We start from the raw sequence: 18,019 nt of genomic DNA, 5'->3' as shown, positions 1-18,019 counted from the left end.
CAGGTGCTTCAGGGAGAGTTGTGAATGATAAAGTATTGTAAGGGATGAGAATTTTTATTTATTTATGTATTTATTTTATTTATTTTTATTTTTTGGTGCTGCCTGTAGCTCTGGAGGGCTCTTTTGAGGAGCATCTTGGACAGTCTCAGCCCAATAGTGGCACAGCTGGATTTTATTTATAGTGGCTGCCATGATATATGCCTGCTAGGCCCATGCTGCAACCCAGTGCTTCACTTGAATGAACTCGCTGAAGTTAGGGTTGACTGCAGATCTGGGCAGCATGTGGGTAATGTTCTGCCACTCGTCGACGACTTGAAAAATCAACGTGTTTTTTGTGGGACTCGAACCTTGGTCCACGGGCTTACCATGCCCACAAGCTGACCATTCGGTATCATTGCTCACCTCTCATTAGCTTTTGAGCCTGTGATGAGTGAGAACTCATTACCCTGGGTACACACGGCAAGTACAGCATCTTGGTTACCAGTTTACCTTCCCCGGGTACCTATTTATTGACCCACCTGAAAGAGAAGATGAACAGCTGTGCCCAAACTGTTCAGTCGGGAATCCAAACCCAAGCCTGGATATCCATGGCTTAAGCTCATCCTCAACACTTCACCAGGGAGGCGTGCAGTGGTCAAGAACGAAATTGATAGAGACAATTTACGGTATTACTTAAGCTGTACATCAAAGAGAATAATATATTTGTTTTTTATACAGCTAGAAGAGAACCCATTAATTAACCCAGCACAGGTCCCGTGCAACATCCGTGTTACCACTGTTTACCTATCCCAAGTTTCCCCAGGTACCCATTTACCGACCATCCTGAAGAAAAGGATGAACAGCTGGGTGGGTTGCATGCCGACTGCCTGGGCCGGGATTTGAGCCAAGGCCCGCGGATTTGTAGTTAGGGACGCTAACCACTGCATTTCCATCAAACTGGTGTTCAGGTTATTATTAGCATAATTTGTATTAGCATTTAGTGTTTTTTTATAATATTTTCATTGATATAAGCTGATGTTTACATTATCAGTGTTGGTTTCAAGAAAAGGGCATATGAAAAGGCAGTGTAAATTTTAATGAAAAAATATATAGGCAATATCTTAGTTATTTTGATTTCTTGAAGTATATACAACATAGGATTTTAATTATATTCTACAATAAAAGCTGTGTTCATTTCTGGGGCTGTGATGCATGAACGCCTCTCTGGAGTACAAAGGGATCCCCACGGGTCTTCAATATACAGGTCTGCCTCCTGGTGGCCACCTCTCTCCTCTCTCCCAGTGAGTCGCTCTGTGAAGGTGTCTATAGGCTGCCATCGTTGCACTCTGCAATAAAGATGGTGTTCAAACCTTGTGTCATCCACTCACCGCCATTACTAGTCCACTGCAGGACAAAGGCCTGTCCAGCATTCTCAGCCTCTACACGTCTGATGTTGATGTCTATAGTATTCCATCCTGCATGATCTTTACCTGGTCTTCTGTCTGGCCAAATTCATAATGTGCTGTGGATATAAATAATATTACTAAGTGAAAACACACACACACACACACACAAATATTGAAATCATTTACATATGTATGACTACCTGACATTAGGGGGGAACTGCCCCCATCATCCTACCCTCCAAGATTGCTATTTTATTTTTGTGTGTGTGCTAAAGTTGGTTAAGATTAATGTAATTAATGTGCTCTGCAAACCAGTTTTCTAAACTGTTTTCACAAGTCTTTTCCTAACTTTCAGTTGTCTTGGAATGGATATAAAGTTTCCAAGTAAAATTTCATCTAGAAGTATGGGAGGACAGCTGCCTGCGGCTCTGCAGACACTGAGCCCATCACATTCTCACTCTTGTTAAACACATCAAACCCTATCAGATAAACAGTAAAACCTAAAATAAAGCAATGCATGTTGATGTAGCAACTCTTACTAGTGAGGGAAGTTATCGGGAAAAAAATAAAATAAAAGGCACACTATTGTTCTTAACAGATACCATAAACTGCACTCTGCCAAGTGTTAGGTGTACACATTATATAAGAGAGAGAGAGAAAGCAAAAATGTTCCTTAAAGCCAAAATTCATTATGTCGCTGTCTCCTAAAAGCATGGGTTTGCTGTAGCAGATAGGAATTTGATCATAAATTCAGCCATCGTAAAGCACGGGGACACACACACACACACACACACACACACATATACACACACACACACAAACGCATACAGTTACCTATCTCAATATGCACTGCCATTTTTTTCTATTCCTATTTTGAGGGAAAAAATATATATCTTTGACACCAGGAAATCCAGCACATATTATAAGGCTTTAAGGAAACTCTATGAGGAACATAACAAGGAGAATCATGACATGGAGGGGCAGTGGCTGAGCGGTTAGCATACCAGCGCCGCATTCAGGAGGTCCCAGGTTCGCGCCCCACCCACCACCACAAGATGGGATATTTCAGTTAGCGCCGAGTGGCCACGGACTACCCCCATGCTGCCCTCAAGACCTCCTGCCAATCCAGACTCTGGAGTCTCGCTCTGAATGGGATCACAGGTGAGCTCCGGGGCACAGCAAGCAAGACAGCGCCACGAGAACCACTTGCCAGCCCCGTGATGGGCTGGGACCGACCATCAGGACCCATCACGAAAGCCTACCGGCATAGCTGGGCGTTATCGTGATAAGTTATCGCGATACTTTATCGCTGATAACAAAATCGGATTATCGACCATCCGCTATTTATTTAAATATATATCGATATCTTCGTTACTTTTGTAACCAAACTAGCGATAATCGCTACTTTTTTTTTTACGCCTCTCAGAAAAAAACGTCTCCCTACTGCGCATGTGTGGCCGGGTGGTGTATGAAAAACTTTGGGTATGAAATCTCTTTGGTGATGAGATTTCATACTTAGATCATGAAAATTAAAACACTAGGTTATTTTTTTATGCTACTCAAAAATCAATATATCAGAGAAAAATCATTTAACTTTGCCCCCAAAATGATTATTCACTGCCTCAAATTTGATATTCCATATTCGTTTGTGACCATGCCATGATACTGAAGGCACCCGGTGTTGTGTTATTTGGTGTCCCATCGTCAAAAGCTGGCGCTTTTGTTTACAAACACTGATCTCTCGTGAACTGCTCATGCTCAGACCATTAATTGTAGACCTGTACAGTCTCACAATGCTTTTTTAACACATTAAGAGTTGCTGGAAAGCTGAATCAAACATACAGTACCACCATCCTCACTGTTTCTAGAATGACGTACACTCTGTACATATAAATACAACTCATACAGAGTGTCGTTCTAGAAACAGCGAGGATGGTGGTAGTGGTACTATATGTCTGATTCAGCCTTCCAGCAACTCTTAATTGCAGTTTACAAGCTTTGTGAGACTATACAGGTCTACGCTTGCTGGTCTGAGCATGCACCGTTCACGAGAGACCAGTGTTTGTAAACAATTTTTGACGGTGGAAACGCCAAATAACACAACACCGGTTCAGGCATTTCTAGTATTACCGTCCATATGTACGTGTCAACGTGTGGTTTTAAGGTTTTGTAAGTTTCCTAAAATACAGATAATGAAAATTTGAATTCATCAATGTTGTTCTATCTGAAATATCAATATAGTATCGTTTTCGCCTATCGGACTTATCGCTAGCTAGTACGGGAATTGTGGATTTATATCGGGTATCGGTTATCACCTATATTTGTGTCTCTAGTTAACGAATATCGGTTATCGCCGTTGACGTTTTTCATTATCAGTTATCGGGAATAAGGTTTTCTGTTATCGTGCCCAGCTATGCCTACCGGTACCATAGACTAGAAAATAATAATAAAGAAATAAATCGGTCAACACACACACACTCACCTCAGCAAGTTCCCCTTGCAGCTGGGTTGGGGGAGGCGTGGGTGTGTTCCCAGCACCAGCGGCCGCCCGGTAGGCTGAGGGGAGCTGCATCATCATGAGGGATGGCTGCTGCCTGAGACCTTCATGGGACAGCTGGGAACAAAACCTGCCAAGAGAAGATCAGTTAGCAGACAGCCACCATTCATCTGCCTGTTAGTAATGTGGGTAACACACACACACACACACACACACACACACACACACACACACACACACACACGAGGGGGAAAAAAGGGAGAAGGGAAGAAAGGTTTAACCTATTAAATCTCAAGGGTCTTTTCTTTTAGTATTTTTTGGTAGTTTTCATTAAATTACATTCATCTGGTTAAAGAAAGATGCAACATAATGGTCTTAGCTTTTATTTTCCTTTAATAAGCTTGAAATCAGCTGTCCTCAAAAGAGGACACTGGGACAATATCATATCAACTGGGAAAATAAGGAAAGAAAACTATTACTATGTAATATTCTTTTCATATATATGGAGCATGAAAATACTCTATTATTCTTTTGACAACACGCAGTTTACTATTATAATGAAAACTAAAAGTAAAATGTACCTGTTATAGTAACAGTTCTGCCATGTGTATATCAATAGTAAAATCAATACAAAACAAAAATACTTGTGCAGTGCTGCAACGCCTTCCTTTGGCACCGTCTTTCCTTCTCCCGCTTTGCAATGACATGGGCCTTTCCATCATAGCGAGCATCAACCATTGTTGTGGACGGGCTAGGGGCACAGCTTTTCCTTCCCAGTCTTCCATTTGCATCACCCAGCTTCAAGTGTGGAACACAAATCTCTCTTCTGAAGGTTATCAAATCAAGCTGATCCTTTCCTTCATGCAGGAATTTATGAATTTTCACCTACAGAAATGCTTTCTTCAAATATACCAAATTGCTGAAATGATCACAGAATTTCCTTTTTTTTCTGGTGGGTTTATCTTTCTATACAGCACATTCCTCAGTGACATCTTTGTCCACATGAACCTCTAGTGTACCTGGTACATCTTGAACAGATATTTCACCAATTACATCACCACTGACATCCTCTTCGTCAGTCAGTTCATCTGCATCTGGTGGTCCAATAATCACATCGCCCTTTTCAAACTCTCCCTCGGCGCCCTTTTCACACAACAAGGCATGTGCTTCATCTATTGTCAGTGCAGAATAGGTAGCTTTCACCATCTGCAATACAGCAGCTCAATGCAGCACTCAAGTGAGCAATACCTAAGTCAACAAGTATACGATATAAAAGAGTAAACACACACACACACATACACGGCCCGGTAGCTCAGGGGTAGAGCGTCTGGCTCACAACCAGAAGGATCAGGGTTCAATTCCCCGGCCGGGTGAAGGTAAGTTGGATTTGTCTTCTTTCACGTGTAGCCCCTGTTCACCTAGCAGTGAGCAGGTACGCGACGTCAGGCAAGGAGTTGTGACCTCGTTGTCGCGGTGTGTTGTGGGTGAGTGGTCTCAGTCCTACCAAAGATCGGTACTACGAGCTCTGTGCTCTTCCGTGGGGAACGGCTGGCTGTCTCGAGAGAGACCCGCAGACCAAGAGGTGAATTACACACACACACGCACACATATTTTTTTATATATCATATCATGTGCCTTATTACCAACATCTGCGGCTGATTAGACAAGCATCCTGCGGTGGTCTGCGTAGGAACTGGGATTCAGTCCGCTCTACAGCATGCACCATCCTGAACGTGTTGTGACACGCGCTGCCACGATATCGTCCCAGTGTCCTCTTTTGAGGACAGACATTTTGTAATATCAATAATTAATTTTCTACTTAAGATAATTTATTGGGGTATTATGAGAATAATATTGCATCTTCTTGAGAATAAAACACAGCAAAATAATAGTTCATCTCAGGAATGAGAAAGTCAGCACAGCCTAGTCAATGCAGTGCATTTTGAGGCAGAAATGTTCACCAGTTTCAGAGTCAAACTACAGTCAGATAAAGATGTCATTAAACCTTAAGCTTTTCTTTATGTACGTCAGGAAGGAATCATTATTCTGTGCTGTAACTTATATATGTTTTCATAACATGGGAAAATTAGGTGTTATCAGGTGTCCTCAAATGAGGACATTGGGATAAAATGGGTTAAGGATTGCATACACAAACATAGATGGTCTTGTATAAAAATAAAAAACTAATGATTATTGAAGGGAGAGTGATCCAGATATGATATGTAGAGTTGAAACAAACCTTGCAAAATAACTGGAACTTGTGCTGGAGGAAAGAGCAAGTACAACATTGGGAGAAAAGATAGGAAAGAAGGAAAGGGAGGAGGAGTGATGACAATGACAAAACAAAACTTGAAAGCGACTGAAGTGAGACATGGAAATGGTAAGTGCGGAGGTGATGGCTGTGCAGGTAGTGGTACAGGGTGGAGAGAAGAATAACATAATAACAGCCTATGTCCCCCTAAAGCCAAAAGTTGGAATGAAGTAAGATACAACACTATGCTGGAAGAAACAGTACGGGCACTGACAGACCAAATAAAGAATAGTAGAAAGCTAATATTTATATATTTATTATAATAATAAATGAAGTTATGGATGAGAATGGAAAGATGCTGAAAGACGGGGAAGCTGAGAAAGAGAGATGGAGAGAATATTTCAAAAACTTAATGAATTTTGAGGATGGACGTCCAGCAGCTGTAACAGCAGCAGTTTTGAGTAGAGGTAGAGGAGGAGTATATAAAGAAAGAAGTATAACATATGAAGAAGTAAATCAGGCAATAAAATGATTAAAAAACGAAAAGGCAGCAGGAATTGATGGAATCACAGCAGAAATGTTGAAGTGTGGAGGAGATGAAGTTGTGAAATGAATGGTCAAGATATTTGAAGTAGCATGGGAAGGGGGGGGGGGGGGGCAGCAGACTGGATGAAAGCCATCATAGTCCCAGTTTACAAGGGGAAGGGCAGGAGAGGGGAATGTGGGAGCTATAGAGGTGTAAGTCTCCTGAGTATACCCAGAAAGGTATATGGAAAAGTCATAATAGAGGGTGCAAAGACTTGCAGAAGAGAAAATCAGTGAAGAGCAAGGAGGCTTCAGGAAGGGAAGGGGATGTGTGGATCAGATATTTGCCTTCAGGATGGTAGTAGAAAAAATAATAGCAAAAGGAAAGAAACTATACGCTGCCTTCATGGATTTGGAAAAAGCTTATGACAGAGTCGATTGGATTGCATTGTTTTAAAGATTTATGGTGTGGGAGGAAAACTGCTTAGTGCAATAAAGTCTTTCTATGAGGATGCATCTGCATGTGTCAAAATTACTGGAGAAACAAGTGAACATTTTGAGATAAAAGTGGGCTTAAGACAAGGGTGCGTCATGTCACCATGGTTATTCAATATTTATATGGACGGTGTTATTAGAGAAATGAAGGGCAAAGTTGGAGAATTTGGAGTATGACTGTTCGATGGGGGAAGGAAGTGGGTACTGAATTCGATACTGTTTGCTGATGACACGGTGCTCATTGCAGAAAATGAAAGTGACCTACAAAATTTGGTCAGTGTTTTTGATAGTGTCTGTAATAGGAGAAAGCTGAAAGTAAATGTCAACAAAAGTAAAGTGATGGTTTGTGAGTGATGCAGAAGTGAGGTTGTAGATTTTTTATGCCCATATAGAGTGGGAATTGAATGTGAATAAGAATGCAAAATAATTTTAAATGGTGAAGAAATGGAGGAGGTCAATGAGTTTAAGTACCTTGGATCAGTTATGTGTAAGCATGGTGGTATGGAGGGAGAGATAAGAGAAAGGGCATTGCAAGGAAGAAGGGTGGTAGGGTCTTTGGGACGAATCATGAATGGCAGAAGTGTGAGCATGGAGGTAAAGAGGGATTTGAGAAATACAATAATAGTACCAACCCTCACATATGCAAGTGAAACATGGGCCTGGAATGAAAGTCAGAGGTCTAGAGTGCAGGCAGTGGAAATGAGTTATTTGAGGAGTGCTTGTGGTGTGAGTAGAATGGATGGAATGAGTAATGAAAGTGTGTACGAGCATTTTGGAATGTGTCACAGGGGTGAAGGGAAGAAGTGTGGAGTGGTGGAAGAAGTGAAGCGACAGACCTTAAAGTGGTTTGGCCACATGGAGTGAATGGAGGAGAGTAAGATGACCAGAAGGGTGTATGTGAGTGAGATAGAGGGAGGGAATGCTAGAGGACGACCTCCAGTGAAATGGAGGGATAGGGTGCAAGAGTACGTTAGGGAGAGGGGTGAAAGATCTTTGAGAAACTTTGAGCAGGCAAGGAAGGAGTGTCTGGATAGAGAAAGTTGGAAGCTCTTCTGCCGTGGCCATCCCCTGGTGGGAGCTCCTAGGAGCAGGCGTCGATGAAATGAATGAATGAATGAATAATATTAGCGGGAGATTTCAATTGCAAAGAGGTGAATTGGGAAGACTATGCAAAGGAGGGTGAAGAAAATACCTGGGGAAGTAAACTATTGAAGCTGGCAACAGATAACCTGTTGACGCAGTGGGTCAAAGGAAAAACAAGGCTGAGAGGGGATGACCAACCATCAAGACTAGACCTAATTTTCACAAAAAATGTTGAGCTAGATGAAGAAGTCAGTCATGAGTGCCCCTTGGGAAAGAGCGACCATGAGCTATTAGAGATGAAAACTTTGGAAGGATGTGAACATCGAGATGAGGCATATAAGGAAAAAAGGAAAAACTACGCAAAGGCAGATTACGTTGGACTCAAGACTTTCTTCGCTGGGGTAGACTAGAGTGATATGAAGAGGAGTACTAACATTCAAAAGAAATATGACCTTTTTATGAATATCTACAACAAAGGAGTAGAGATAGATGTTCCATACTATACAGTAAAAGCTAAAGGAGAGAAAACATGGTTTGGGAGGAGGTGTGAAACAGAAAAACAAAACAGAAGTAAGGCATGGAGGAATTTAAAGAAAAGACCAAATAAGAATAACAGACACATATATAAAAAAGAAAGAAAGAAATGAATATGTGAAAATAAGGAGAAGAGGAAGCTAATTTTGAAAAAAGAATACAGTACCCTCTCAAATTTCCCGCTTGCTTCGTTCCGAAGGTATGGCGCTAAACTCGAGGTATTGAAATACATGAAAAAGCGCTTATTGGCTCTGGCCCATGGAAAAAAAATACTTTTTTTTTACTTGACTCCCTTGTTATCACAATCCAGCTTTCCAGACAGACAACAGATCAAAAATAGACAAACTATGTAGAGGAAGCATTAGTTTGAGAAGGCTATAAGAAAATCCAGCTTTCCAGACAGACAACAGATCAAAAATAGACAAACTATGTAGAGGAAGCATTACTTTGAGAAGGCTATAAGAAAATCCAGCTTTCCAGACAGACAACAGATCAAAAATAGACAAACTATGTAGACATCTTTTCCCAAAATCAAGACACCTCTCCACCACAAATTGACCTCTCTCTTGGCCACTCTTTACTTTCGTCTATTATGGCAGCGGTGAGTAGCGGGCCTTTTTTTTCTATGCACTTTTTGTTGCCCTTGAGCCGTCTCCTTTGTTGTAAAAATAAATAAATAAATAAAAGCTACAGAAATCCAGAGAGCCAGACACAGAGAAAATGAGACAGCAAAAGGAAGAAGAAGAAATGAAAAGGGAAAACTAAGACAAGGAGAGGAAGAGAGAAATGAAAAAGGAAAAGAATGAAAGGAAAACGGTGAAAAAATAAGACATAAGAACAGAAAGAGAACAAAAAATGAGAACGGAGGAAAATGAAACAGGGATAAGTAGAAAGAGAAGGAAAGCAATACTACCAAAGAGACAGACACAGAGAAAATGAGAAGTAGATAAAACAACCATTAGCACTAAAAGCTACAGAAATCCAGAGAGACAGAGACAGACAAAGACAGACACAGAGACACAAACAGAGACAGACAAAGACAGACACAGAGAAAATAAAACAGAAATAAACAACCATCACAAAAAGCTACAGAAATCCAGAGAGAGACAGAGACAGACAAAGACACAGAGACAGACAGACAGACAGAGAGAGAAAATGAGAAGCAAATAAAACATCCATAGAGAGAGAGACACAGAGAGAGAAAATGAGAGAAAAACAGAGACAAAGACATAGAGAGACCCAGACAGAGAGAGAGAAAATGAGAAGCAAATAAAACAACCAGAGACACAGACATAGACAGACCCATCAATTAAAAGCCACAACCAGAGATAGAGACAGAGAGACATGTGAACAAAGAAAAAACAGGGTCGCCAACTCACCAATCAGCTTCAGGGACGAGGAGTTCAGGAGACCGTACTCAAGCCTCATAATGATGTCACCGTCCGGGTCCTGCTTGTCCTTCTGCAAACACCACCAACAGCGAGGTAAAAAAAGTCACCGAGTCAAATCCTGCCACACCACACCACACCATACCCAGCCACACCACACACCACACCACACCATACCCAGCCACACCACACACCACACCAAACCCAGCTGCACCACACACCACACCCAGCCGCACGACATACCACACCATACCCAGCCACACCACACACCACACCAAACCCAGCTGCACCACACACCACACCCAGCCGCACGACACGCCACACCACACCACACCCAGCCACACACCACACCACACCATACCCAGCCGCACCACACACCACACCACACCACACCACACCATACCCAGCCACACCACACACCACACCACACCATACCCAGCCGCACCACACACCACACCATACCCAGCCCCACCACACCACACCACACCCAGCCGCACCACACACCACACCACACCACACCATACCCAGCCCCACCACACCACACCACACCCAGCCACACCACACACCACACCCAGCCTCACCACACACCACACCACACCATACCACACCCAGCCCCACCACACACCATACCATACCCAGCCGCACCACACACCACACCACAAACCACACCCAGTCACACCACACACCATACACCATACCCAGCCACACCACACCACACCCAGCCACACCACATTACTCTCCCTTTTCCTTCCCTTGCTCTGCCTTCCCTTTCCTTCCCTTCCCGTTCTTGGGCTAGCCTTCCCTTCCCTACTGCAGCCTTCCCTTCCTCTTCCTCCCCTTCCTCTCCCTCCCATCCCCTTCCCTACCTTGGTCACTATAACTACTGTAGGCAGACACACTTCAGAAGTGGATCTTCATGTGCTTGGCAATGTCTCTCTTTGTCTTAAAGAGCTTTCCACAAACATCACACTTGAACTCTCTAAGGCCATAGTGCCTGAAGACATGTCGATTGAGTGCCTGCTTCACACTGAACCTCTTCCCGCACTCTTCACACTCATGACTTTTTACACCAGTGTGTGTAAGGGTGTGTGTATCAAGGTGACTCTTCCGGATGAATTTTTTCCCACATTCCTTACATTCATAGTTCTTCACACCAGTGTGTGTAAGGGTGTGTCTATCAAGGGTACTCTTCTGGATGAATTTTTTCCCACATTCCTTACATTCATAGTTCTTCACACCAGTGTGTGTAAGGGTGTGTGTATCAAGGTGACCCTTCAGGGTGAATTTTTTCCCACATTCCTTACATTCATTGTTCTTCACACCAGTGTGTGTAAGGGTGTGTGTATCAAGGTGACCCTTCAGGGTGAATTTTTTCCCACATTCCTTACATTCATAGTTCTTCACACCAGTGTGTGTAAGGGTGTGTCTATCAAGGGTACTCTTCTGGATGAATTTTTTCCCACATTCCTTACATTCATAGTTCTTCACACCAGTGTGTGTAAGGGTGTGTCTATCAAGGTCACTCTTCCGGATGAATTTTTTCCCACATTCCTTACATTCATAGTTCTTCACACCAGTGTGTGTAAGGGTGTGTGTATCAAGGTGACTCTTCAGGGTGAATAGTTTCCCACATTCCTTACATTCATAGTTCTTCACACCAGTGTGTGTAAGGGTGTGTGTATCAAGGCTACCCTTCCGGTTGAATTTTTTCCCACATTCCTTACATTCATAGTTCTTCACACCAGTGTGTGTAAGGGTGTGTGTATCAAGGCTACCCTTCCGGTTGAATTTTTTCCCACATTCCTTACATTCATAGTTCTTCACACCAGTGTGTGTAAGGGTGTGTGTATCAAGTTGACTCTTCTGGATGAATAGTTTCCCACATTCCTTACATTCATAGTTCTTCACACCAGTGTGTGAAAGGGTGTGTGTATCAAGGGTACTCTTCTGGATGAATTGTTTCCCACATTCCTTACATTCATACTTCTTCACACCAGTGTGTGTAAGGGTGTGATATCTGAGGCCTCCCCTTGTGATTAATTCTTTTCCACACTCCAGACACACAAACTTCCTCTCTCCTTTGTTGCTGGAGTTGCCAGCAGCCAGTTGCTTCATCTGGTGACCACTGACCCTCCTGCCCCCTGCAGCAGTCTGCTCCTGCTTGTCCTGGCCACTCATGCTGCTGTCCAGCCCTGCAGGTGAGGCGGCCCCAACCTTTGCGGAAGCTGAGTGTGTTGTTGTTGTCCTCGTTCTTTCCTTGTTCTCTTTTCCTCCACACACCGGCAGCCTAGGGTCCGTGGTCGTGGTCGAGGGTAGACATGCCCGTGAGAGCTCTGTAAAAGTGAAGGAATTCTCCAATAGTAATATTGCCAGATGAATGAATCGTTCGAAGAATAATCCGTCTAGTAAGAAGGCGGGCACAAAAACCAAGGATACTGTTGGATCTGGCAAAACAAGCCTTGCGGCTGGGGGCGGGGATGATCAGCTGACAGGGGCAGACGATAGCGACGCAGATAAACAAACAGACACATGCCCAGTCTGTAAGGTTAAGGTTGGTGAGGAAGACAAGGCTCTAGGCTGTGAACTATGTGAAATGTGGCACCACATAAAGTGTGAGGAGGTCACTGAGGCAGTGTATAATTTCCTGAGCAGCAATCAAGTAAGTAAGATTCACTGGTATTGTACCAAATGCGATTTTGTTGCGGGGAAATTGTTCAAACAAGTAACCAACACATCCAAGAGACAGGATAAAGTAGAAAGACGTATGGATGCCCTGGAAACTAAAACCACTGAGGCCTTAGAGGAGATCAAGAGTGATGTCAAGAATCTGAAGGAGGAAATTAGAGATGATATCAGGTCTCAAGTGAACAGTGAGTTCAAATCTAGGATTGATGAAGTCAAGCAGAAAGTTGGGGAGGAAGTCAAGAGTGTGATTAATGAAGCAGTGGAAAGCAAAACAGTTGATATAACAGTCGACACGAGGAACAAAGCAGGGCGGATCCAGAAAATCAATTTTGGGGAGCCCGCTGGTAAAATTTCATAAGTTAGCGACAGCCTCAAACAGTGAAGACCAATGGATAGTGATGGCGGTTCTTTGCTTAAAATCCGCAGCCCCCGAGCAATCAACGTATATGTGACAAATGAATTTTTCTTGTATCTATATATGAAGTGCAATCAATATTAAGCTGGCAAGCAATAACAAGAAACAATTCAAATTGCACATCCGACCCGTAAAAAGGCAGATCTGAACAGGTAGAAATCATCACCATACGATCACTCGAAGAAAACTAAATGTTTATTTTGATATGTAAGCAGCAAGGGTGATCATAATACAGGTCATATATAAATTACAAACCTGACCTTTACAAAAAAGAGCTAATATGTGAAATTAGACGCAGCTGAAGATAAAAAGGAATTCTTATAGGGCTTCTTTTACATGGGATTGAGGTAACACATTTGCAAAGATTGGCTGATCTAAAGAAATATATTTACAAATTCCCAAGTATTCAACAAGTGCCTCACCAAGCAAAGAGTAGTCGGCGGTTTTTTTCGCCGAATTTGCTTATCATTCTCTCGACTGAAATGGGGATATCATGGTGGACACAGAGGAGGGCAAGCCCGTTCAGGCGCTCTTGGCCGACGGTACTCCTCAGATGCTGGTGCTGGCGTGTGCCTGGGCTTCTTTGATCGTTTGGAAGACCGGAACAGATAATGCCCAGCGCTCCGCTTCTACCTTCACGAGTGTCAGGGATTCAATGTCGAGTTCGTAGAGCTTCGCCACTTGAAGCACAACCGCATGCAACATCCGTTTCTGGGCCTTTGGGGAGTTGCTTGAGCTGAAGTGCGACAGGCACTGTGTCGTCACCGAACCGACTCTTCAACTCAGCCAAGATGTGGTCCATGAATGGAATGTACACCGCCCGGCGGTAGTACTCCTCAGCATTCTCGCACGGAACATTTGATCGCTGGGTCTGTCGTCCACAGAGTCGTGGCACAGGGATGGTGTCATGCGATGACCCCACCTCGACCAAAAGCTCTTCCGCTTTCGTGAACACGTCGTGAAAATGATTCTCCGCATCTGCTCTGAACTTGGCAAAAATGGTCTCGATGCCACGGCATCGGCTGACACCAGGTGGCCATCTTTCCTCTGAAGTTTGGCTCGGCTCGAGAGTATGTGCCAATATACACTCCACTACAACCAGTCCAACGAGAAAGCAGGAAACACGTATGGCGATGAGAAGGAGCCCAGCGGTGGCGTCAAGTTCCTCCTCGAGAAAAACAGCGATGACAGGCAGAAATTCAACGAAAACCATCATTCTGTCATGCCTCTCAATCCACCTGGTGGGGCACAGGGGAACAAGCGTTTCGCACTTGGCCGAGGTAAGCTTGACAACCTCTGTGAAGCGGAGAGAGCGCATATTTGAAGAATGAACGAAGTTGTACACCTGGGTCAGTGTTTGAAGAGCGATCTTCACTTCCTGGACGTCACACGCCTTCGTCAGTACAAGATTCTGTCGGTGGCTAAAGCAGTGGATTGGCTTGGCCAGGGTGTACTTCTTCATGAGTACTGCGGCACACCCTTTGAATGTTCCCACCATGGCACTTGCTCCATCGAAACCAAGTCCCCTGCACTTGGCCATGTTCAATCCGAGGTCTTCAACGGTGCGCAAAAGGAGCCAGGCTAAACCTTTACCGGTGAGGTCATGGGCGCGACAAAGGCAAGGAAGTCTTCCCTTATTTCCTCTTCCAAGTGCTGAATGATGATAGTGGCCTGCACTAAAATTCACTTTCTGCTTGCATGTGAGGAATGAGGTCACAAAGATTTTTTCCTAGGCCTTTAAATCTTGCTCTATAATATTCAATATATGATTCCGGAACTTAAATACTGAAAATAAATAAAGAAAATCCTGAGTTCTCCAGAAATGCAACAGAAAGGTACCAGTTTTCGTTTTGACTTTCAGAAAGTGGACATTTTAGCAGATGGGGGGGGGGGGGGTCATCCAACACCCCCAGCCCCTCCCCCCCCTAGGAACGGCGTACTACGGCCCTGTACGAGTATGTAGATTGTTAGATGAGTGCGGGGCCATAAGAGCGCGGTGCCCTGGCCCTGCAGGAGTGAAAAATTACATCAGACACCGAAAAAATTTAAATCTTGCCTGAGCATCCCGTCCACCTCCGCATAGTAAAGCCCAAGGAACCATAGAGGAGGAATTTTTTAAAGTTTGGAGGACAGCGTCCAGAGCTATCTAGCGGCGGCCGGCTTCGCTCCCCAGCTCTCTAGCTTTTAAAGGGTATCTTAAATATATTTTATGTTTTCTCAATTCATGGGTATTTCAAATATTTTAGTTATCCTAATATTTTTTTGGGGGGGCCCGGGTCATCTGGCTCCCCACCCCCATATCCGTGTCTGCATATGCCTACAGCCGACGACACATTCTGTATTATACAGTAGAGCCCCATTTAGCGCGAGAATTAGGTGGATGAACGCGGTCGCGCTAACTGAATTCGCGCTAATTGAATAAAGTAACCAATATGAAAAAAGTTATTTGGTGCAGACGTGTGTCTGACTTTTGGGTTTGATAATTACTCAAAATAATCAGTCATCAGTTATCGAGCCGTGATGGTGACTCTTGCGGCCCAAGGTGTTGGCGGCGGCAGCAAGTGGGTGTGACAAGAGTTCGGCCCCAGCAAAGGTTCGGCGGGCAGGGTGTGGGGGTGTGTGGGCGTCGTGCCCGGCCAGGCCGACATCAAACTCGTTATTATCGAGCGTGTTACGGTGACGGTGGCCACTCAGTCAATAGTGACGCCTTGCCTCATCTGCCCCGCCATGGCAGGTAATAGTAACGCCCCGCGGGGCCGATGCGGCGACGCCCCGAGGATGGCGGCAGAGGCGGCGGCGTGGTCGGGACACGGAGTGTGACAGTAGCTGCTGCGGCGCCACACGGGCGGCGATCTGTGCACCGCCCCCAGCAGGAGGCGGCAGGTGAAGCGGGCAGCCGCCGAGGGGGGCCAGGGGGGGTAGGACGACGTTAGGGAGCATGAGAGACTGGGACCGTGTGGGAAGTGGTGGCGGGGGGCTGTGTTGTGGTGTGAGGCAGGCCACCCAGGCCACCGCGCATCATGGCGGCTTGGCGCAATTTTCAAAATTCAGTCGTGGTAGCTGTTCGCGCTAACTGAGGCTTTCGCGCTAATTAATTTTTTTCTTGATAGATGGTGGCTCGCGCTAATTGCGGTTCGCGCTAATTGATCTCGCGCTAAGTGGGGCTCTACTGTAGTTGCAGCACATTATAAGTGAGTCAGTTATGTACCGACTATCCCCCCCCCCACCCCCCCCCCTGCATCCGCCCCTGGAACAAAGTGAGTGCAGAGGTGAAGGAAGATTTGGCAAAATCCTACAGGGATGTCTTGAAGACAGAGGCATCAAAGGTTTGCAGTGGGTCTAGTACTGAAGGAGCTACTGCTTTTGGGCTCCTCAATGCTCATAATGGTAAAGAACTGTTGGATAAAACTACCAATCAAGTACAAAATAGATTAGACAGGAAAAACAACATTGTCTTGTATGGTATCCCAGAGAAGGTGAAAGAGGGCATGAACTTGGCAATTAGGTCTGAAAAATTTGAGCATGACAAGCTAATTTTCATAGAATTATGCAGTGAGATGGGCTTGACATATTTGGACAGTGATATTGAGGAGATAAGACGAATTGGAAGATACAAGGGAGAAACAGAACAGAGTAGCCTACCAAGGCTCATAGTGGTGACTCTGAGAGGATCCTTGAAAGAAAGGATTATGAGATGCCAAAGGTGAAATATTTAGGAAGGTTGGTGTGTCTCATGATATGACCATTGAGGAAAGGAAAAGAGAGAAGGAACTCAGAGCAAATGCCGGAAAGAAAAACGTCGAGGAGAAAGATTCGGGAAACTACTATGTAGTTTTGGTCAGTGTTTTTGATAGTGTCTGTAATAGGAGAAAGCTGAAAGTAAATGTCAACAGAAGTAAAGTGACGGTTTGTGAGCGAAGTAGAAGTGAGGTTGTAGATTTTGTATGCCCATATAGAGTGGGAATTGAATGTGAAAAAGAATGCAAAATAATTCTGAATGGTGAAGAAATGGAGGAGGTCAATGAGTTTACGTACCTTGGATCAGTTATGCGTAAGCATGGTGGTATGGAGGGAGAGATAAGAGAAAGGGCATTGCAAGGAAGAAGGGTGGTAGGGTCTTTGGGATGAATCATGAATGGCAGAAGTGTGAGCATGGAAGTAAAGGGGGATTTGAGAAATACAATAATAGTACCAACCCTCACATATGCAAGTGAAACATGGGCCTGGAATGAAAGTCAGAGGTCTAGAGTGCAGGCAGTGGAAATGAGTTATTTGAGGAGTGCTTGTGGTGTGAGTAGAATGGATGGAATGAGTAATGAAAGTGTGTACGAGCATTTTGGAATGTGTCACAGGGGTGAAGGGAAGAAGTGTGGAGTGGTGGAAGAAGTGAAGCGACAGACCTTAAAGTGGTTTGGCCACATGGAGTGAATGGAGGAGAGTAAGATGACCAGAAAGGTGTATGTGAGTGAGATAGAGGGAGGGAATGCTAGAGGACGACCTCCAGTGAAATGGAGGGATAGGGTGCAAGAGTACATTAGGGAGAGGGGGGAAAGATCTTTGAGAAACTTTGAGCAGGCAAGGAAGGAGTGTCTGGATAGAGAAAGTTGGAAGCTCTTCTGCCGTGGCCATCCCTTGGTGGGAGCTCCTAGGAGCAGGCGTCAATGAAATGATGAACGATGATGAAGAGGAAGTCCCTGGAACCGGCATATACTGAAGGTAAAAAGGTGGAGGAAGGAGATAGAGTAACCACAAGCATAATCC

General features: G+C 44.4%; 1 protein-coding gene across 2 annotated transcripts; it reads right to left on the bottom strand.

The window, feature by feature from the left end:
• Window positions 1–1,124: 1,124 nt before the first annotated feature.
• Window positions 1,125–17,740, bottom strand: LOC126984799 (gastrula zinc finger protein XlCGF46.1-like). 2 transcript variants are annotated; one of them, XM_050838905.1, is made up of 5 exons: window positions 17,294–17,740; window positions 11,025–12,491; window positions 10,150–10,231; window positions 3,868–4,012; window positions 1,125–1,325 (listed from the first exon to the last, which is right to left on the bottom strand). In XM_050838905.1, exon 2 carries the CDS (start codon window positions 12,334–12,336, stop codon window positions 11,059–11,061), a length of 1,278 nt encoding a protein of 425 aa, XP_050694862.1. In that variant the 5' UTR covers window positions 12,337–12,491; window positions 17,294–17,740; the 3' UTR covers window positions 1,125–1,325; window positions 3,868–4,012; window positions 10,150–10,231; window positions 11,025–11,058. The 2 variants fall into 2 exon arrangements, with proteins under 2 accessions (XP_050694862.1, XP_050694863.1); XM_050838906.1 differs by lacking the exon at window positions 1,125–1,325 and adding an exon at window positions 1,338–1,501.
• Window positions 17,741–18,019: the final 279 nt, after the last annotated feature.

This window comes from Eriocheir sinensis, chromosome 57 (assembly GCF_024679095.1).
Source record: "Eriocheir sinensis breed Jianghai 21 chromosome 57, ASM2467909v1, whole genome shotgun sequence".
Lineage (NCBI taxonomy): Eukaryota > Metazoa > Arthropoda > Malacostraca > Decapoda > Varunidae > Eriocheir > Eriocheir sinensis.
The sequence above is the reverse complement of the archived record's forward strand: the minus strand, read 5'-3'. Positions and strand labels throughout refer to the sequence as shown.

Excerpts from the sequence above, each read along its gene's own strand:
- LOC126984799 (XM_050838905.1), bottom strand. The coding sequence starts at position 12,336 with ATGAGTGGCCAGGACAAGCAGGAGCAGACTGCTGCAGGGGGCAGGAGG.